This window comes from Gopherus flavomarginatus, chromosome 2, assembly GCF_025201925.1.
Source record: "Gopherus flavomarginatus isolate rGopFla2 chromosome 2, rGopFla2.mat.asm, whole genome shotgun sequence".
Lineage (NCBI taxonomy): Eukaryota > Metazoa > Chordata > Testudines > Testudinidae > Gopherus > Gopherus flavomarginatus.
Genome location: NC_066618.1, coordinates 120,677,961 through 120,701,160, shown reverse-complemented (window position 1 = coordinate 120,701,160; position 23,200 = coordinate 120,677,961). Strand labels below are relative to the sequence as shown.

The window sequence follows — 23,200 nt, the reverse complement described above, 5'->3', positions numbered from 1 at the left end:
GATGTCACTTTTTGTCTGAATTTATTTGGCACTATTGATTGTTGCTATGGGTGGTGCTCAAAGCAATTAATTTTTGCAGGATCTCTGCTCAGCTGCATCAATACCTTTTCTCCACCTAATCCTTCAATTAGGGCTGTGGCATTATTCATCTTCCGTCTGCAAGCCTCAGCATCATCCAGTAAAGTTTGTTTCTCTTGCATGGCAGCATTATACATGGCTTGTACTTGGTCCAATTCCCTCTGTTTCTCATCAAGCTGGTTCTGTGCATTATTTAATTCCGTTTGGGCAACTGCTAGCCTTGCTTCCTGCAATGCTAGATTTGCCTACAAATAATTTAGAGTGAAAATATTAAATCCCAATTATCTGACAGTTCTAACTCATAGCATTCATTCCATACTACTATAGTGTGGTATTACTGTACAGTACTGGGGTATTATTTTAACACAATGCTTTGTTTGAAACCAGAAAACTTTAATATAGTTTCTTTTTTCAATTTTAGTTATTGCTGGCAAGAAATCACAACATTAAGTGGTTTGGTGCATTATTAAACTGCTTTGATTAGTTAGTAACTTCAGGCTGATCAGTTAATCATACAATGCATCTTCATTTTCAACAGTTCAAAATCGGCAATACAGTCGAAAGCCATCATGAAACAGCTGTACGCTAGGGACTTTAGGCAATCTGTTCAGTATTATACCCAAGTCTCAAACTTTTGTAATTTCTTCTGAGGGCATGAACAAATGACAACTGTGACTTTTGAATTACGAACAGCTAATTAAGCAAACTACTGGTTTTCCTCCCAATTACTTCTGTGATAAAGTAAAAGGAAGCACAATGTACCAGTTGCACTAAGCATGCATTTTTGCTCTTCCGGGAGCTAAAATCCAACCAACATGCTTCACCTAACTGTTTAATTCTTAATTACTAATATTTAATCACTGAAATCTGAGCTCATGACTGGTGCATTCCTACCAGACAAAACTAATGTTTATTCAATGAATTATGAAAAGTTTATTCCTACATATACATAATTGTAAAAAATCAGGGAGCAACTAAAGGAAACCCTGCTTAGTAATCACATTTATAATTAAAGATTGTTTCCTGCTGAACTGGTTATTTTGGAATTTAATGAGAATCTGGTATAATCTGCATGTAACTTAACTCTATACTCCTTTTGTTACAAGATTTCTGAAGTGGTCATGTATTTTCTGTCAAAAGCTTTATTACCCATATATAACTCATAAAAGGTCTCACTTAGGCAAATATCTCCCACCTTGCCCAAGCCAATAAACAAACAGAACATTGACACCATTAGGATGACATTGTAAACAGTCTAAACAAGCACTGGTTTGTAACACAGGGCTCTGCTAAGAAAATGTCCTTAATTCTGATTATAATATGCTGAAATCCAGGCAATTGTCCTTGCTTTAGTTAGTGAAATCCTTGTGAAAAATAAAAGCCAAGTGCATGTCTTGAGAATCCCAAGAGCAGGGCTGGATTTAGTGGCAAGTGACCCAGGCAACTGCTTGGGATGCCACGCTTGGGGGTGCTGGGCTCAGGGTGCTGGCTAGTTTACTCAAACTCTAGCATTCTGTTTTTGTTGCAAAATATTTGACAAGAATGCGAAATTGTTGCTTGTGCTTTCTGGGTACAATTACTGGCATAACTTAGCTGATGCTCTGAAGCAACATGAAAAAAGTCACCTGGCCATTTTATGCCCTACTCCAAATGGATGGAGATCGAGTCTAGGCTTAAGCTAAATAAATGCACAGAGACAGAAAACCAGCGCATTATTACTGTAGAAATCCAGCATTGGAGGAACATGCTCAAGTGTCTGATCTCAATTACCCTCTTCCTTGCAAACAGGGGAGGCCGGTGACCTGGCTGCCCGAGGAGGCTAACACTTGGCTCCTCCTCTTGTGCCCGAGGCCCCGCCCCTCCCCTTCTGTCCCCTCTCTGCCACAGGAACCAAAAGCACTCCCACTGTGGCCCCCTGACCCCAATGCCAGACAGCCGGGGGGAGAGGGCCCAGCCCCGTTGCACCACAGCCTCGGCTCCTACAGCGCCTGGGCGGCGCAGCCACAGCACCCCCACTCCCGCTGCTGTGGGTGGCCAGACAGTGCAGCCACAGCGCCCCCAGCAGCACCCCCAGCTCCAGGACTGGGCTGTCTGGGCAGCATGGTCACCACGCCCCCAGCCCTGGGGGTCAGGTGGCTGGGCAGCACAGTCACTAACCCTGCCCTGGAGCTCAGGTAACCAGGCAGCGCAGTTGCTGTGCCCCCAGCCCTGGGTGGCCTCCAGTCCCAGTGCTCAGGCACCCAGTCCCAGAGCGCCGGGCAGGCAACGTGGCCCAGCACCAGCTGCCCTGGTCACCCCAAGTCCCTTCAGGAGGCACGCTGGCCTGGGGGCAGAGCAACGATAGGCTGTTTGGGGAGGCACAGCCTCCTCTTGCCTACGATACCCACCGCCCATGCTTGCAAAGAATAATTTGGCTTTCCACAGCTCATTGGATACATTGTTCACTGAACATAATGGTAATTTCCTTGGTTTGGTAGAGCTCCTTGGGAAATATCACAATGTCATTCATGAGCACCTACACTGAGTAGTTCGTAAAGAAGCTGTGGACCATTACTGCAGCAAAACTATTCAAAACAAATTGACTGACCTTATGGAAAGGAAGGTGCTTGATAACATATTGATGCAGCTCGGCAAAGCCAGGTACTATGTCGTAATAATAGATTCAACACTCCCTACACTATTCACAGTGAAAAGATGTCATTTACAGTAAGATTTGTTGATGACGAGGATGGCTACACTTAAGTAAAGGAACATTTTACCTGTTTCCGGTCTGTGGACAACTCTATTGGAAAAGGCCTAACAGAACTGTTCATAAATAGTCTGAATGAGAATAAAATAAAGCTTCAAGACTACTGTGTCCAAGGCTACGACAATGGTGCAAACATGACAGGAAGAAACAATGGTGTCCAGGCAAGGATCCCTGCGCTGAATCCAAGAGCTTTCTTTGTGCTTGTGGCTACCATTCCTGCAACCTGGTTGTGTCAGATGCAGCATCATTTTCTTTACATTCAGTATCTCTCTTTGGAGTACTACAAAGGATATGCATCCTGTTTTCAGCATCAATTGTCAGGTGCAAGATCCTCACGGCCATGTTACAAATCTGACTGCGAAGCCACTAAGTGATGCTCGCTGGGACAGCTGCATTGACCACGTAAGGCCAGTGAGGTACCAAGTGACTGAGGTTTACGACATACTGATGGAACTGGCACAGTCAAGTAAAGCCGAGGCCAGAGTCTGACACAAGGTGCAAAGCCTGGCAAACCAGATCACTGACTTCAAACTTCTGGTCTCAGTTGTGGTTTGGCCCAATATCCTGTTCCAAGTAAAAGTTGTAAGTAAGGCATTACAAACTCAGTCGATGGACATCATGACCACTACTACTTTGATGAGAAGCTGCCATGATTTCTTTGTGGCCTACAGAGACAACAGATTTGAAGACGCTATCACTGCTGCCAAAGAAATGGCAGAAATTTGGAGTTGAGCCTGTCTTCAAGGAAACTCGTATTCATCGGAAGAAGAGACAGTTTGGTTACAAAGGCAGAGATGAAGTGATGGGAAGCTCGGAAGAAAAATTCTAGAGGGAGTTTTTTTGCTCACTTTTTGACACAGCTTGAGTGTCCTTTGAAGGAAGGTTTGGACAAATGAAGCAGCACAAGAAGAAATGGGGGGGAGGAGAGAAGAGGTTTGTATGACCTTAGTAAGCTGCCGGCAGACAGGAAAACACTCTTGGACAATTGTACAGACCTTCACTGGACATGGGGAATGTTCAGACGTCAATGATAAAGACCTCTATGTCAAATTGGACAACTTCTGTCACATTCTGCAACACAGGAGGCACTGTCTTCTCCAATTCACTCATAATGCAGAGCTGACAGACACTTTTCCTAATCTGTGGAAAGCTTTGAGGATTCTGTTCACGCTGCCAGTCACAGTTGCAAGTGGTAAGCGCAGCTTTTTGAAGCTCAGGCTCATTAAAATGTATCTTCGATCAATGATAGCTATTTTACCACTTCAAAATGCCATTGGTCAGTCTTTGGATCTTTGTAACATTCTGAGTTTGCAAGGGCAAAGGTGAGAAAAGCAAGCTTTTGAACTAAAGGGATAGAGTTAACATTCTAAGTCTGTCACCTACTGCAACACTATTTAAAACTAGTCCACCAAAGGTTAGTGCCCAGTTCAATTTGTTGACATTAGTACATTTCAGTTATTCTTAAAATTAAAAGGTTTCTATAAGCTTAGAGGAAACCATTTTATTTGCTTATATATGGCACGAATAAATACAGATTTACAGATCCTAGCATGCAAATTTATCATCTTATCTGACAGGCATAAATCATGCATGCAAATCATGCATCAAAGTCATGAGATGGACTACAAATGCAATAAAAAATAAGGTATTCAAAAGTTTAATAAATGGAGGGGATCACTGAAGACGCTCCTCATCTGGAACACCATATGGTCTAGAGCTGGCCCTGGCCAAGAATGATAAAACATACAGCATGAAGTCTGGTGGGCCCTAAAAGACACGACTCTGTCAACAGAGAATTAGAGGAGTGTCATAAACAGATAGCTAAGGGTTAACGTCTCTTTCACCTGGAAAGAAGTAATCTGAAACACCTGACCAGAGGACCAATCAGGAAACAAGACTTTTTCAAATCTGGGTGGAGGGAAGTTTGTATGTGAGTCCTTTGTTCTTGGTCTTGTGCCTATCTCCCTCTCGGCTATGGGAAGGATTTCTCTATTTCCTGCTTTCTAATCTTCTGTTTCCCAGTTGTAAGTACAAAAAGATAGGTTTGTTTTTTTGTAGTTACATGTGTATAGTTGCTGGAGTGTTTTGAATTATATTCTTTTTGAATAAGGCTGTTTATTCATATTCCTTTTAAGCAATTGACCCTGTATTTGTCACCTTAATACAGAGGGACCATTTTTATGTATTTTTCTTTCTTTTTACATAGAGCTTTCTTTTTAAGACCTGTTGGAGTTTTTCTTTAGTGGGGAACTCCAGGGAATTGAGTCTGTGCTCACCAGGGAATTGGTGGGAGGAAGACGTCAGGGGGAAATCTGTGTGTGTTAGATTTACTAGCCTGACTTTGCATTCCCTCTGGGTGAGGGGGGAAGAGAGATTAGCTCTCGGTACTTCTGTTTTCCAAGGCTGGAAACGGGGAGGGTGGAATCCCTCTGTTTAGATTCACAGAGCTTGCTTCTGTGCATCTCTCCAAGAACACCTGGAGGGGGGAAGGGAAAAGGTTTATTTCCCTTTGTTGTGAGACTCAAGGGATTTGGGTCTTGGGGTCCCCAGGGAAGGTTTGGGGGGGACCAGAGTGCCCCAAAACACTCTAATTTTTTGGGTGGTGGCAGCTTTACCAGGTCCAAGCTGGTAACTAAGCTTGGAGGTTTTCATGCTAACCCCCATATTTTGGACGCTAAGGTCCAAATCTGGGACTAGGTTATGACAAGGAGCAAATCTGATTTATGTCAACAAAGGAAGAGTACTCTGTTCCATGAATTCAACCTCAGGGGAACAGCAATGTCAACAAGAACTTCGGTAGATATTGCCACTGAAGCTGATGACATCCAGCCGATCATAGAGACCAGGCTGGTGATGGCAATTATTTTATAGTGGAAAAAAGCAAGGAAAAATACACACCATGACACCTAAAAGGCGAGGTGTGTGAGACTGAGAGAGAAGACTTGAGAGAGAGCTTCCTCCCACTCCCGAATGGGGTATTTGGAGCTGACAGCTAATCCAACACAAAGAGGTAGGTCTTTGGGAGAAAAGAATTAAATAAATCAGCTGGAACAAGGAGCTTAGGTATCAGGGCATGCAACTGTCACAGAGTGTGAGGGAGTCAGGGCCCTGCACCCCTCTTCCTGAGATTCACCATGACTCTCAGCCAGCCAGTAAAACAGAAGGTTTATTAGATGACAGGAACACAGTCCCAAGCGGAGCATGTAGGTACAACCAGAACCCCTCAATCAAGTCCTTCTAGGGGGGTTAGGGAGCTTAGACCCCAGCTTGGAGTTCCCTGCGTTGCATCACACAGCCCAAGACTCAAGACAAAACCTCCTCCAGCAGCTCTCTTCCCCCTTCCCCCAGCTCCTCCTCTCCTTTGTTCAACCTCCTGGCCAGAAGGTGTCACTTATCCCAACTCCCCCCCTGGCTCAGGTTACAGCTCAGGTAGCTTCCTTCAAGGGAAGTCCCCCATCCCCAATGTAACTCCCCTGCAACTGTGATGATGAAGCATGGTTACATTGGTGAATTTGAGATCACTGATGATCACAGAGCTGGGAAAATTGTTGTTAATCTGACAGGCAGACTGAACAAGTGTGGTGTGATCAGTCCCAGATTTGATGTTCAGTTGAAGTACCTGGAAAAGTGGCAGAACAACCTTTTGCCTTCACATCAGTTTGGGTACATAGTGCTGACAACTTCCGCTGGCATCATGGGCCATAAGGAAGCAAGGCGAAAACACACAGGAGGCAAAATCCTGGGATTCTTTTTCTAAAACTTATAAAACAGGCATACTAATAATTTGTTCAAATGGACTCTGTTTGCATTCAGAAAAAAAAAACATTCCCAGGTCAAATCCGCCCCGCTTCCTGCTCCATCACAGCAGCAGAGCCATTCTGGAAGTAGGAACTGCAGCTGAATCAATCTCCAGTCAAACTAATCAGTGCAGCTGGCCTGAAGTGGGCTGCCTGATTGGCTACCTCATCTGATTGGTTGGAAGAGTCAGCAAACTGGCTCTTCAGTACAGCAGTTCAGCAGCTGCTCAAAGCATTAGCCCATGGCTGTGATAGTTCTTGTGCCTGCTTGTTCCCACTCCTGTTCCTGCCTTGGACCCAGTCTTACCTCACTCCAGGGAAACCAGTCCTGACTCTTGGCTGCAATTCCTTACTTTTAGCTCTGGAATCTGACCTCTGACTCTGATTATGACCCTTAGCTCTGATTTCTGACTTCTGATTTGAACTCTGACCCTTGGCTCTGGTGCCTGGCCTCCGACTCCAGCTCTGACTCTGGTCTGTGACTCCTGGCTACTGACTCCTGCTCAAACCACTGGGCATGACTGTCCATGTCCTGGTCACTGACAGTGTGAGCAGCCAAGCACAAACAATAAGAGAACTAGGACTGATCGGACAAGCATGGATTCGATAAAGGTCAATCTCTCTCTGACAGAGATACTGGGAGCCCTACAAGACCTTGTAAGCGAAGATTGCTGTCCTGCAGGCCAGCCCTGTAAGCTCAAGCCGTGCCACCTTCAGCTGTGACCCCTGTTCCTCATGGGCTCAAGCTCCCCCTACCTGACAAGTTCCATGGCAATTCAGTGTCAGGTCATATTTCTTCTCTGCCCACAATAGTACCCTACTGACCAAGCCTGAGAGGGATTGATTATCAGCCTGCTTCCCACGGAGTCCCTGACTTGGGCGTTTCCACTCCTGGAATAATCAAGCCCGCTTCTGGGACAATTTGAGGACTTAGTTCAAGCTATGGTGATGATTTTCAATGACCCAAGTCACAAGTGTGCAGCCAAAACCACACTTCAAGTGTTGCAGCAGGAATATTGGCCAGTTGCTAAATATGTAGTGGAGTTCTGACATTTGGTAGATGAGACCAAGTGGAATGAGGCTGCCTAGTGTTATCATTTCTAGCTCACCTTAATCAATGATATCAAAGATGAATTGGCATGGGTGGAATCCCTGTCCATTCCAAAAGCCTTAGCTGACCTATGCATCAAGATTGACAATCACTTGACCAAAAACTGGCAAGAAAACAATATGGTCCTCTTGGCTCTTGCCAGCCCTACTGGTTCAGCCCTTCTCCCATAACCAGTCCCTTCCTTGTTGCCTAAACCCACGCAAGTCAAGGATGCCCGACCCTGCCTCTCAAAATGGAGAAGAATCAATTCTGGGCATCGGCCTATGCCTATACTGCAGGGAACTAGAACACTTTGCATCAAGCAGCCCTGCCAAGGTCCAATCTGTGCCCTGGTCAGGAAAACATCAAGTACCAGCCTCGAGAGGGGGTCCAGGTTGGGCTGGCATTCCTTCCCCTCTCCCCAGCAGCCCACACCAACTCATGTCTGCCAGTACCCTGGTGATGGCCAATCAGGATCCAACATATTTCCAACTCCCTCTCAGGCTCTGGCACTCTGTGATGCCTGATACCAACCTAGAGACACTAGTGGACTTATTTGCCCTCAGGCAATTTCACAGACCTGGAGTTTGACCAACCACACAATATCCCCACCCAGTGCAAGGATCCCCCAAGTTAGTGGAGTCCATAAATGGCTCACTCCTTTTGTTGGGACTGGTCACCCACTGGATGGTTCCCCTAGAGTTAAATGCCATTTGAGGCCACCAAGAAATTTTCCAGTTTGGGCTAATTCCTGCACTAGATTCAACTGTTGTCCTTAGCATCCCCTGGTTCATCACCCACAACTGCTGGTGGGCAGGCACAGTACACTTTGACTCTGTCTTGCCAACAGTCTGTTTCCCACGAGCTGACTCAGGACTAGTAACCCACTGCAGTGTACTGTGTCCTCCTCCAAAGAATTCAAAGGGAGGATCCAAAGATGCAAAGGGAAGATCCAAAGGCAACTCTCATGACCTCTCCAACAGCTCCTGGGATTCCTGTTAAATATCAACACTGTGCAACATGTCCAACAAAAAGAGAGCTGACAGCATAACGCCTCCTCACAGCCATAACTTTAGGATTATGGGAAGTCCAGATAGTGACCCCTATAATTAACGTTACCATTATTTTCTGTTATAATAACCTGTTTGGCTTATAACTTTGCCAAACTTTAACTATTCATGTTGATTATTATTTTATTTTTAATCAAAAACAGTTCAGAAGAGGTGAGGGAAACTTTTTTCCCCATTGTAAAAAATTCTTTCAAACTTTGTGTTGAGAAGCTCTAGCATCTCCATACTTTGGAGCAGGCACTTGAAATTAGTCACAGAGGTACCAGGAATGTATCTTTTTCTATCAAAGTGAAAAACCACCCATGTTTGCCCAAGTAAGCCTTTGAAAGATTCTCACATACGCTCAGGAGAGATTTGTTAGAGTTTGGCAGCTAAGTTCTCCAAAGATTCCATTTGCTCCAGCTCCTCACAGATTCTACATACGAACTGAACAGCCTCCCGAGGCTGTGGAGGTTGAGCAGGAATTTCCTTGCAACTGCTCTTCCCAGCAGCAAGCCCCAAACAACCTTTCACTAGGCCCAGGGGAGACTCATAACACAGGCCCTCATCCCAGCCCACACAGACACACTAATTAAAGACATTTTTTGTCATGGTGATGGGCTTTTGGCTTTCTGGCTGAGCCCCTCCCTTGGACTAAGCCCTGGTAAAGTGTACCCATTTCTCCTCTGTACTTGGGGCCTGCCCATCAGCAGGGAGCCACTGTGGCATTGGACTTTCAATATTCTTCCATGCTGGAGCCCATGCAGAGTGAAGGAGAAGGAGAAGCTGGGCTCTGAATGAGGCAGGGTCCTGTCTAAAAAACTGTATGTGATCATGCAGTTAAAGTCTATATTATAATGTATATGCATCAGAGGTTGAATGAAAGTTGCACAAGCAAACTTAATTCTGGCATTTCCCAACTTTTAACTGCTTGACTTTCCAATCTTAGTATTCTTTTAACATAGTTTCTTTCTAAGTAAATAGTTTAGTTATATCAACTGTGATGAGAAATTATTTTTAATCCATGTGTTTTAGCATTTTAACCCATCTCTCACTAGTGGAAAATAAATATATGAAATACCTTAAGGGGAAGGACTTCTTTATTAATACTGTAGAAGTATGCCATTGCTTGTGTCCATGAACATAGACCTGCTACATTCCCACAAACTTTTTTAGCAGTCTCCAGATTATAATCTTCCATGTCTAAATAAGGCTGTAGTAGTTCCACAATCTCTCCTGTAATTGAATCCTATGTAACAAAAAAGAAATATATATATTTTTACACACACACACACACACACACACACACACACACACACACACACACACCACAGTACATCATCTTATCATGCATATAAAAGTACAATACATTGTAAGCCAAAAAACTGTAATTAGAGGATTTTATTTGCAAGAAATCTAAAGATAAAGTTGAACTATAAATTAAATTACATGATTGTGACCCATTAATTTTCAAGGAAACATACAGTATGAAGACATGATCCTTACCAAAATAATAATCACTTTACAGTGTGCATAATTATGCTTATTTTTAAAACAACTGTAAAATGATATTGTTCTTCAAAAATGTTTTTCTTTAAAAAGTGATTTACCATTATATATTAAATCACTTCACTTCTCAACTCCTTTTCCCATTTACATGGGGAAGGAGGTGCCCACAGTGCTTCGGGACTCCTGCCAGTCCATGGCACAGGTTCACAGTCGCGGAGTGCCATTGTATTCTCTTCAAACTTCTCCTGACAGAGTCTTTCCATCATATTCTCAGTCTTCCATGTCTTTTCTCGCTTTCCTCTTCCTCTCATTCTTTCTTTGCTGGTTTCTTCCATTCTTATCACATGTCCAGCCCACCTCAAATGTGCACTCTCCAACCTCTCTATCACTGAGAGTCCCAAGTTCATCTTCCCCCTAATTTCTTCCAGGCACACACTGTCTACCCTTTGCTTGTCTGCCATTCTCCTCAGTATATTATTTTCAACTATCTGTATCTCCTTTTCTTAGATCTCCATAAGATCCACTATTTCCAAATCACAGAGCAGGCAGGTACAAATTCATGCAGCGTACACTTTTCCTCTCAGTTTAAACTTCATTGCTGGTCCTCCTTTCAATTCTCCAGATCTCTCTCCAATTGCACTAAGTGTACATCCCAAACACACAAATTCATTCTTCTGCTTCTTTCCTGAAACCTACCAGTTTATATTAAATATCCCTATTATTATTAATAATAATCATTTATATTACTATTGCACCCAGACTATTGTATTTCGGTTTATATTTCACTCAATATTGGAATATGGTACTCTACACTGTTATTTTTTAAATCTAGGATGTACCTATATAGGATTAAGTTAGTCAAAGTTTTGCTTGGGATCTGCTCTAGAAAGATGATAGAGAATTTATATCCACATGACTTCAATGATTTAACACCAATTTTAAAGTGATCCATTTATGGTCCTAATTTTCTTTTTGAACTTTTCCCTGTATTCAGTGCTCAGAGTATGCTGAAAAAAATTAGCAACCTATCAGATTTTGCAAAGTAGGTTTGAATTTGAAAGCTGAACACAAACAATTAAAGCAAATTATTAAAGACTAGGTCACTCCTGGTTCAATATGGCTGCACCAGGAGGAGGGAAGAATGCAAGGAGCTTTCCTCATGCTTTTCGCACCTGTGCAAAGGCCAGCTACAATCTGAATGGGAAGCGAATGCACTCTTCTTGGCTCATGCAAGCCTCCCCAAAGGAGCAGAGAATGATGGGTGAGGGCAGGACTAAAGCCACACCCACTCATCACACTTACTAGCAAACCTACCAGTGCTGAGGGAAGTGCAGGCTGCACCCTTTCATCCTTGTTATGGGTAGTGGAGTTGCTTCTCCCCACAGTTAGCCAGAATTCCTCCTGCAGCCCCCACTGCAACATGGCCCCATCTGTACCATGAAAGGATTTAATCTCAAAAGCCCTATTTGGCTGTACAAGGATTGCTGATAATATTGATGTTGATCCTAAATTTTAAAAGGAATTTGTTTCAACTTTCAATTTCATTATTTTAATCTCAATTTTTCTCACAAATTATAGAGAACATTAAAAGGCAAATCAATAAAGAAATGATGATTGTGGTCCTTATATAATTATTTAAATCATGGAAAAAACTGAAACTAGCCCATTAAACAACATAATATGTATTGATAAAGCATATATGTGGTAGGGATGACTGCTTAATGGAGGAAGTATTAAACATTTCAAACTTTAATTTATTACTGTGTTTATTTTAATGAGTCTAAAAATCATCCTCCTATTCATAGCATCAAAATAATAGATCTTTGTTCTGAAGGTACTTGACAGAAATGCCTGCCTGGCTCCTGATAGATCACTAGCTAATGTAATGGTTACAAAGCCAGTCATGAAAACAGATGAAATTAGGTTTAGTTACATTATAACAATGAAAGTTTGCTGAAATTTGGTTGTTGAAATATATCTAGATTTTATTTCTTCCTATTCAATTTTTGGGTTTAGCAAACTAGCAGAGGTGGAATAAGAACCATGCAGTTAATGATTTTGCTTTCTAATAGATGCATGTCTAAAATCCGTCTGGGATCTGAAGTGACATTTCTGGCCCTGACAAAACCAGGCGATAACAAAAATCTCTTAAAAAATATGATTTACATCAAATCATTCAGATGTAGCATTGTAACCAATTCAAAACTCCAGACGTTATGAGGTTTCCCCACCACTATATACACTAACACAGAAATTCAGTGCAAGAAAAGAGGAAGGCAAGAAAATCACGTAATCAAAAATGGAAGACGCTTTCCAGTGTTTTTCATTCCATTTGCCAGTATCACTTACAACAAAAATTTAGACATTCTGATAGAAGTTGTTCTGATTCCTTGGAGTAAAGTTAAATGCATTGAGAACTACCACTCAGAACATATACAGTATTAATAAGTGACAAACAGGACAATTCATTAGGAGTTTCACTTGAGAGAGGACTGCATAATCAGGCCTCATTGTCTTTAATCTCATTTTCTTCTTGTTTTTAGTGATTATAGGGTTTGGGAAAGATACCATATGAAGAGTCCTAGGAACTGACTGCCTACAGAGGTGTCAGGAAAGAAGGTATGTAGCTGGGCCTGGTATCAACTGGCTAACTATAGCCCTGATTAACCAGATCACCTGATTGACTGAGTCCCATTGCGAGGAATGCTGTTAAGACCAGCAGTAGCTCAAAGCACTCACCCACAATTGTGATCTCTCTTGCGTCTGCCTCATTCCTGCCTTACTCCCAGCTCTGCTCCTGCCTTTTTTCCAGCCATGCTCCAGTCCTGCCTTCGACCTGTCACAGCCCTCTGACACTGCCTCTGGTCCTTGACTTGGCTCCTGGTTCTTGACTTTGGCTCTCACCGCCACTGTTCCAACCACTAGGCCTGACCACCTACCTCCTGGTCCATGACAAGATGTGGCTGAACAGGTGCAGCTGAAGTTTCCTCATGCTGCCAATATGCCTCAGGAAGGAGAGACCACCACTACTGAGGATGAAAGGAGAGTGGAGACTCCATGCACTACAAAAATTACCCATTATTGACAACAGGCATCAACCAGGTGTGCATCCGAACCAGTGCTGAAATTAATTTAACTTGATATGCAGATAAGGATAAAGTGTATTTAGCACCATTTCAGAAACCATGGTTAAAACCTGTTCAGATTTACTAAGTCTGCAGTTGTGTCAGGATCCTGGTTCCCCTCAAATAGATTATGTGATCCCCACAACTCCAGGCCTGGCTCCACAGCATCAGGGTCTTCCCAACATATTGAGGCAATCCTTTCCCCAGACAGTCACCCCACCTGCCTTTTTACTTGTGTCCAACAGCACCTCAGGTTAGGTGGAAGGTAAAGCCTCAGAATCCAATTAAGCTCCTTGTAAAAAAGGGCAGATTTTCTGCCCCAACCCAGGGTAGTTGTGATTATCTTTCTTATACTGGACTTTCAGGCTTTTAATGTTTACTGTCATCAACTGCTTCTCTGGTTTATACCAAGCTCCAAACATCACTGAGACATCCAGTTAAACACTCATGTGCTTTTTTCTCCCATTCCGCTTCTAGATCTCCTCTTCACACTACAATCAGGACCCAAGTGTTGGCCACTGACCAGCTGGGAGCATGCATATAAACTGTCTTCTTTGAGACACTGTTGTGAGATGAGAAAAAGCTGTTGCAGATCTATTGCTAGTAGAAGTTGTCTGCTCTTGAAATAGCTCACACAGCAGAGCTCTGTAGTGTGTGCAGAGATATTTCTATGAGTATATGGCTTCCAGTCAAGTTGACTTCTGTGCAGTGGAATGCAGAAAATCAAGTGCAGGCATCTGAGCAGTGATTGGTGCGCTGCAGCACAATCATGGAAGGACTATGTGTGAATGATTTGTGCTAGGATGCCAGAAACCTCTATTTACATTGGCACTAAAAAAGTTCAAAATGAAACAGTTAAGAGTGAACCAGTTCTTTTACTTGCTGAAAGGAAGTATAATCAGAATGGTTCCTGGAATACATGCAGACCATTTGGAACGATTTTGTTGTGGATGTGAAGCATTTCACAAGCTTTTAGGATGACCCAACAGTTCTCAGAATGGTAAATTTCTCTAACGTAGACAAGACCCTACATGCATGTATGCAAACAGACCTGGTAACATAAGGAGATGAATGGTAGGATGTTGTGGCCTGTTCCAAAAATAGTAGTCCAGATCCAGCTATCCTTACTCAAATTTCAATCCATTCTTTTTTAGGCAAAGTCCCGTTAAAGAATAGGAGCTTGCCTGAGTAAGAACTGAATCAAACCAGAGTAAGGATTTCAGGATTTGACCCACTGCTTGGGACATTTGTGCCTATCAGCCTCTTGCCAGGCTCCTGAGCCATCCAGTTCTCTCCAGCAGAAAGGACTACAAAAATAATGACCAATGAAAAAGAAATGCGCTTACTTACATTACTGAATGTAAGTTCTGTACAAATATAAAAAGCACAGAAAAGCATGAACTATAAAAAGCCCCAAACAGCTTTAATAAGGCCAATGTTTGAACTACAGCAACCATGAATTATACATAATATAAACACACAGGGCATGTGCATGTGGATCTATAGGGGTTGTTATGAGGAATGATGATGTAACTTATTTGTTACCTTCTGGAAAGTAAGCAGCATGCTGAGAAACCCTGAATTATTCATTAGCTTCAGAGCTTCAGTCCATGATGGCTTCACACATGTTCGTTCTGGGTCAGCTGTCACAGAATCAATTTTTCTTTGGAACAGAAGTAGCACACAATCCATGATCCGCATTATCAAGTGAGGAGGTTTACCCAGTTTGCGAACAGTAGCAATGTCTACTGGTTTAATAGTCTGAAAAATTACAAAAGAAAACGATCATCTTATTTAAGCATCTATCCTTTGCAAACTGAACTGCATGAGAATTAATGAATGTCTCCATCAGGGACCAATGTCTCTTCAAATCCAATGTAATTAACTAAAATTCAAAATGTAGTGTATCTTTTTAGCCTTTTACATCTCAGCATAAATTGCAAGATTGTGGCTTAGCCGCTACCCAGGATGGATAGTGAAGGTAATGATGAGGTGCTATACACTGGTGGCACCTCCCAGAAGTCCTGTGCCTCAGGTGTACACAACTGACTTGTTTCAAAGTTGTATCTATAAAATGAGCACTGCAGCTGCAGTTTTGCAAGCAGTTCTGGTGTACCTGATTCTCCAATTGTTTTAACTTCATAAATGCACAAGCATAAGTGCTGGAACAATTTGTATAGCGGGGGTGCTGAGAGTCACTGAACCAAACTGTGAACCCTGTATATAATGGAAACCACTTCAAGCCAGTGGGTGCAGCAGCACCTCCAGCACCCTTAGTTCCAGCACCTATGTGCACAAGTGAAGATAAGACAACCTGTGTGCAAGGGGAGGAGCTAAAGGAGTGGGCCTTACAGCTGACATCCCTATTCCCTTCTGTTCGTTCTCTTGTCTGCCGCAGTGGCTTGCTAGGGCACTGTAATCCTTGGATTAGTGAATCTTACCACATTTCAGGTCAGTTCAGCAAAATAAAATATTCCAATTCAGGTCAAACCAGGCGGAAAATCAAATATTATTTACAAAATCTGAATTTTCAAAATTCTGATTTTTGTAGAAACTGCATTTTCCATCAGCAAACCATTCCAGAGGAAAGTTCCCAATTAGCTCTTGTCTTGAGTGACTTTTACATGCTGACTCTACACAAACAAGCTGCTGAGCTGCCTATGGGCAACTCTCTGTGATGAGTCATCCCTGAGCCTGAGCTGGTGAGTCATCAGAGGCAACTGCCTGTGGATCCTATGACAGGGACATACCAACCAACAAAAGCCCAACCAATCCACAGGCAGATATATAAGTTCCTAATGGAAGCAGACACTCCAGTCTCCTCAATGTTGCTACCTTGCTGGGAGATTCCCAACTGCCTAGTAGTTCTGACAGACTCCCCGAGCCTCGGCTTGCTCCTGCCCCAGTTTATGCCCGTTCCTGCTCCTGCTCCAGCCTTAGCCATCCCCTCGGCTATCTGACACTCTCCCTACCATACACGCAGGAAAACAGATTGCTATTTCCATGGACAGTATGCCAGGCATCAGTCCTATACAAAATGGGAATACAGGATAGGGAATATGAAAAGAGACATGTCTCACCAGGGGACATCAGCAGAGTGCAGACAAGAAGAATGGCACTGCCAGGTGTTGTTATCGAGCAGGGTCCCTGTCCACCAGCTTTGCACTTGTGATAAGAGCAGACTTATGGCTGCTCTAGATTACACCCACCACCTATACTTGCTTTAACTAGACACTAGCCAGAGGATCAGTGCAGTGTACATTTGTGCACATTATGTCCCTTGGGGGCTACCTGACTCCCTTTTTAAATTTATACCTCAGCACACAGAGGCAGCCAGTGTAACTGTCACTGCACCTACTTTGTACAGAAGGAGAATCACTTCAGAAATGTAGAATGGGTACAACTCACTCTACATTGACCCAGCAGCCTACACATAGCGCAACATATTGAAGAATCAGGCCAAAGTGTGCTGAGGGAATGCACACAAAAGCAGCATCTTCTACACTGTGCACTCCCCTCTGGAGCCCAACTCTGCTGCTTGATAGTGGGAGAGGCATTGCCCACCTTTACTCCTCTGCTCCCTGCCCGACCTTTAGGGTTTCTGTACAGGGGTTAGCAGTCCAGTGACAGAGTCCTCTGGACTTTGCCAGTCAGAAGAATGAAACTGAGATTGCACCTGGCCTCTGCTTAGGAGTGAAAGTTGAGGAAACATCCTTTTAAATCTCACCCCCGGGCACCTTTGCCTAGCTAGGTTCAATCTAACCCAAAGGGTAGTATGTGATTGTGTTTAGTGTAAGGTGTCCAGCTGATTCAACTGCAGTTTCCGGACCTTGTATCTCACTCACGATTAATATGGTAACTGGAAACTGTCAGTTTATGCATTTTCAGCATTCTGATTTGCCTTGCTGAAGATGGACAAACATAATTAAATGCTCTAGGTTCCACACATAATGATCATTACTCTCATTATCTGTATGCATTGTCATGGGATCAATTCAATTCTGACCTGCAGTGCTGCTTCTGCTTCCTCCAGTGCAGGTCTTGCAGCTTCAAGCTTCTCCTCAGCTGCTGCTTTATCAATGGCAATTTCATCCACAATGGCATGGGCTTTGTCTTTCACCTTTTGGACCTGCATTTTCACCTTTTCAGCAGCTTGGGCTTTCATAGTCACGTCCAGTAAAACGCCATCAGCTCTTTTAGAAGCAACAGCCAAGTCTCTCTCTTTCACTGCCAGTTCTTTGGACAGCTGGTTTACTGAAACCTCAGCTTCCATGAGTTTTGCAAGACCTGTTGAAATCAAATTAAGACAGCATATTTATGCAGCAGGTAAAAGTGACTAAATGTTCAAACTTTGGTGCCTACAATCAGTCATTCAAATCCATACTTAGGAACGTGAGTAAATAGCCTCAAATCTGATCTCACTTACTGTAAACCTGTTTTACACCTGTGTAACTTCATTTATTTCCCTAGAGTTACTTCTGATTTTCACTGGAGTAAGGGACATCAGAATCATGCTCCAGGGTCACTTACTCAGGTTCCTAAATATGGATTTGGACGACTAATTTTAAATATTTATTTTCTTTTAATGCATGTTCTTAATTCCTCAAAACTATCAGACCACATTACATAATGATACTCATTCAGGATAACAGCCATTTAATTTAATATTAGCACAGAAATATGAAGCAAGATTTTAAAAAATCGTTAAAATTTAGTATTGTGCTGTGTAGTTTTATAAACTTCATAAGACCTGACAGGCACTTTATAAATTCGTTTGAGACCAGGAGAAACAGGAACTCGTTAGATTGCTCTTAAGCTCCATAGAACAGGGCAAAGCAGAGAGGCCTGGAGCTGTGGGGAGCTCAGGAGACGCAGCAGACCATGTTGAGCTCCTAAGCTCAGCATTACATGGAAATCTGAGGAGGTAGGGGGAGCTAGAGACAGACAGTATGCTCCTGAGCTCTGGACTGGCTCCATATTTTTAACAAACAATGAGAGAAACAGACAAAGAAAATCATGTTATAAAAATACCTCACAAATAAATGGACGTATCTAAACCATTACTTTGCATTCTCTCCAAACAAGGACAATTCTGCATTTGTGTAGCTATTCACCAGCCATCTATAGGGGTATGTTTGCACAGCTCAATTCTGCAAGTGCTCAGCATTATTTAAGCTACTGAATATTCTTGTGATGTTCTGAACACCCTCTTCTCCAGCTGATTACCCTGGCAGCTGAGGGGGCTCAGCACACTGCAGGATCAAGCCGCTAGCCACCCTCCTACTTCAGAAATTGGTGAAATCATTGACTGCATAAGAAAATGTGGTACATTCTGCAACTGGGCTGATTCCCTGCTCTCCTCTGTGGTAACTAAGTAATATACTTCATGGATCTAATGAATACACTACTCTGAGGTCTGCAGGTTGCATGGGCTGGCTGAAGGTTGTTGTGTGAGTCCAGGTCCTGAGCTATTGTAAATCAGCATATCTCCACTCCATGGAGCTAGGCAGATTTACACCAACTAAAGAGCTGGCCTGGGGTTTTCATCTGAGTGGTGGGAACTCAAGTCATGAGAAGATGGTGGATAGGAAAGCTGTAAAGAGATTTCCAGTCTGTACAGAAAAGGGTAGATAAAGTAGATTGGGTTTTCTGCCTCATTGTGCAACAGTGGACTGAGGAAACGTGGTGTTTCTCATTTTGATCACAGTAGGTTGATGGCACGCACGGGATAGGAGAGTCTCTGGTCTGCATGTGGGTGTCTGGCTAATAATTGGTGAGTAAACTGGAGGATGGTCTGTGGTTGGGTCTGCAAACCTTTGGGTGATTATTTGTGAGAGTTTGTAGCCCATATTAGAAATGACTATGGAGGTAGAATGGATAGGTGCAGATTTTTAGGATGAGTGCTGATCAGGAACTTTGGGAAGAGTTAAGCTTGGTTTTGGAAATTTTACCTGGGTATATTTATTTAATATACTATAAATTGTGAATGTATTTGAATATTTACCTACCTTCCTTTGGTTGTTAATTTCAATACTTTTAAATGCATAATTTGTTTTTGGGTTTTTTTAGCAGTACTATTTCTTGGAATACATCCACAGTAGCAGTTTTAACTTAAAGTTAACAAAGGGCTTATCATCTATTAATTAATATCAATTTACAATTCACTTGTAATCTACAAAACATACAAAGTTAATGAAGTGAAAATTTAAAGTGTTTTGTAAGCATGCTGTACTACATAACTGAAAACCAATTATGGTAGCTGCCTTGCTGATGGAAATAAGCTCACTTAACTTAAATCTATACAAACAGGGTAATTTTTTGAAATGCTGTGACTCAGATTTTTGTATAAAAGAGTAACTATTAATGGTACACTACCATTCCATAAAATGTTAATTTTGCAACATAGGTTTTAATGATATCAAAACCATTATTTCCTCATCCAGTACAAAAGAGTTTTAGAAATAATAATTGTCTCTGACATGTTCAGCATTTTGAGAGATCTAAAGGATATGTCAAGCTGTGCAAGATTTAAGAGTGGAATGTTATATACAAATCATTTTGGACCAATTCTGATCCCACTCCATTTTTTATCCACAGCAATGGGAGCAGGATTGGAAACTTACACTGATCTATCCTATAGGGCAAAATCTAGCCCACACCCACAGCCACAGACAAACCAAAATGCAGCAGAACCACTAGGACACACAAAGGGCACTAGGAGTGACCAAAATGGCAGCGCTGGGGGCCTCTCCAGACCCTCTTTCCTAAGCTTTTCATCATTCACTGACTCCTCCTCCATCCTTCTGCCTTCCATATCCCCTTTCTCATCACAACTGCTCTCATATTCTCATGTCCTCTCTGACCACCAAACCTCTCCCTTATACCCCAAAAAACCTTTGCTACTTTTTATATTTAAGTAAATATGTCATTTTAGAGCTGTACATAAAACAAATTCTTGTACCACAAAGGAATTACTACACACACACACAAATTATAAAATGGAGGCACCATTTGTGACTCTGGACTCTATAGTTAAGGGCGAGTTGACTTTTTCATTTAGAGAAGGAATGCAACCTCTTTATTCTTATATATATTATATATACATATATCTTTCTAAAAAAAGTATATTGTACCTGTTTTCATGCGGTCAGACAAATTTCCCACATCAGCAAATTTCTCTCTATAGATGGTTTTGTAGCCGTTGATGAATGACAGATAAGACTTTGGAGTCACAAATGTTTGACGCCTGTATCGTTCAAAGTACTCAACGCATTTTTCAGCTACGAGATCTTGAAATGTTCCCATAGTGTTAACAACACTTCGTTTTACTTCATCTGTGCACTCAATTTTGTAGGAAGCTAAAAAATGCTGTGCAACAGCTACTAGAGCATCTTTAGGCCAGCGCTGGAACCAGTCCATAGTACATCCTGAAATCAAACCTGGAAACTTTAATGCACGAGTTCTGAATTTTTCCCCAACAGGAGAAAAACAAAGAACCACATGCAAATTGTTGCGAACTCGAGTAAGAAAATAGTCATAGAGATTTTCACTACTAGGAGAACGTCTCGGGTACTCTTTCTTCATCACAGATATCAGGTCTTGTGTTATTTCATCTATTTCATCACGTGCAAAAAGATTGGAAACCTCACCTGAAGCCAAAACATTGTTCATGTACTCAAGAAAAGACTCATCTCTGATTTCATTGTCTGTGAATATAAAGGTAATACCCTGTCCTTTCTGTCCAGCGGTGCGGTACAGAATTTTCAGATCATCCATAAGGTTATTAATGCCATATGTTCTAAAGTAAGAAAGGGTTAAAGATGGACAAAACAAAATAAATAGATCATTTCAGGAAAACAATTCATATTTTCTGGCTTAATCTAGTTTGGTCAAAATGTATAAATATGCAATTCATTTACATCAACTCCTTTCACGAATAAAATCTATTGCAATCTATGTTAGGTTTTCTTACACCATTTGGACAAATTGATCATTGGCATACACTGGGGCAACTTCACTGATATTAATGCGGTTACATCCTTTAATAGGGTAGCAAGACTAAGGGTATGTCTACACTACGGGATTATTCTGATTTTACAGAAACCAGTTTTGTAAAACAGATTGTATAAAATGCACGCAGTCACACTAAGCACATTAATTCGGTGGTGTGCGTCCATGTACCGAGGCTAGCGTAGATTTCTGGAGCATTGCACTGTGCGTAGCTATCCCGTAGCTATCCCATAGCTCCCGCAGTCTCCCCCGCCCATTGGAATTCTGGGTTGAGATCCCAGTGCATGATGGTGGAAAAACAGTGTCGCAGGTGATTCTGGGTAAATGTTGTCACTCAATCCTTCCTCTGTGAAAGCAACGGCAGACAATCATTTCGCGCCCTTTTTCCCCTGGATTGCCATGGCAGACGCCATAGCATGGCAACCATGAAGCCTGTTTTGCCTTTAGTCACTGTCACCGTATGTATACTGGATGCTGCTGACAGAGGCGGTACTGCAGTGCTACACAGCAGCATTCATTTGCCTTTGCAAGGTAGCAGAGATGGTTACCATCCCTATTGCACCGGCTGCCATTGTAAATTGGCGATGAGATGACAGTTATCAATCATTTTGTACCGTTTGCAATTGGAAATTGGCAATGACGGTTATCAATCATTTTGTACCATCTGCTGCTGTCATGGGTGCTCTTGGCTGGCCTCGCTGAGGTTGGCCGGGGGCTCATGGACAAAAATGGGAATGACTCCCCGGGTCATTCCCTTCTTTATGTTTTGTCTAAAAATAGAGTCAGTCCTGCCTAGAAGATGGGGCAAGTCTACTAGAGAGCCAGAGAGCACAGCCGCTCCGGGTCAGAGCCCCAGAGAAATGATGAGCTGCAAGCCATTCTAGGGGGTGCCCCTGCAACAACCCCACCCGTTGCTTCCCTCCTCCACCAACCCTCTTGGGCTACCGTGGCAGTGTCCCCCTATTTGTGTGATGAAGTAATAAAGAATGCAGAAATAAGAAACACTGACTTTTTAGCGAGATAAAATGAGGGGGAGGCAGCCTCCAGCTGCTATGATAGTCCAGGCAGGACATTAAAGGGTGAGGGGGAGAGGAGCACAGCCACCCGCTGCTATGATAGTCCAGGGAGTACAGAATCTTTTCTTTAGACGTGAAAGGGGGGTGGGGGGCGATGGAGCTCAGGCTCCAGTTGCTATGATGAGGACGGTTACCAAGCATTTTGTACTGTCTGCCAGGAATGACCGGGAGTCATTCCCATTTTTACCCAGGTGCCCCTGGCCGACCTCACCAAGGCCAGCCAGGAGCACTCACAGGCTGATGATGACGATGGATAGCACCATCTGCCACCCGGAAGGGGATGCTCGTGTTCAGCGCTGCAGCACCCCATCTACCAGCAGCATGCAGTAGACATACAGTGACACTGAAAAATGGCAAGAAATGATTTTTTTCCCTTTTCTTTCACTGGGGAGAAAGGGGTGGTAAATTGATGAGATATACCCCGAACCACCCCGGACAATGTTTTTGACCCTTCAGGCATTGGGAGCTCAGCAAAGAATGCAAATGCTTTTCAGAGATTGCAGGGACTGCGGGATAGCTGGAGTCCTCAGTCCCCATGCCCTCCCTCCATGAGCATCCATTTGATTCTTTGGCTTTCTGTTACGCTTGTCACAAAGTACTGCGCTGTGGCCTCTGTCTATCATAGCCTGGAAATTTTTTCAAATGCTTTGGCATTTCGTCTTCTGTAACGGAGCTCTGATAGAACAGATTTGTCTCCCCATACAGCTATCAGATCCA

The 23,200-nt window shown here is 42.8% G+C and overlaps 1 protein-coding gene across 4 annotated transcripts in view; it reads right to left on the bottom strand.

Annotated features, from left to right (window-relative positions):
- LOC127043896 (dynein axonemal heavy chain 5-like) overlaps positions 1–23,200 on the bottom strand; it is a 644,537-nt gene that overhangs the window by 101,972 nt on the left and 519,365 nt on the right. For all 4 annotated transcript variants that reach the window (XM_050938120.1, XM_050938119.1, XM_050938121.1 and 1 more), the window contains 5 exons: positions 20,531–21,195; positions 17,404–17,684; positions 14,943–15,158; positions 9,845–10,012; positions 105–323 (listed from right to left, as the gene is read on the bottom strand). In XM_050938120.1, coding sequence (XP_050794077.1) covers positions 105–323; positions 9,845–10,012; positions 14,943–15,158; positions 17,404–17,684; positions 20,531–21,195 — 1,549 coding nt within the window. The remainder of the gene's footprint in view (positions 1–104; positions 324–9,844; positions 10,013–14,942; positions 15,159–17,403; positions 17,685–20,530; positions 21,196–23,200) is intronic.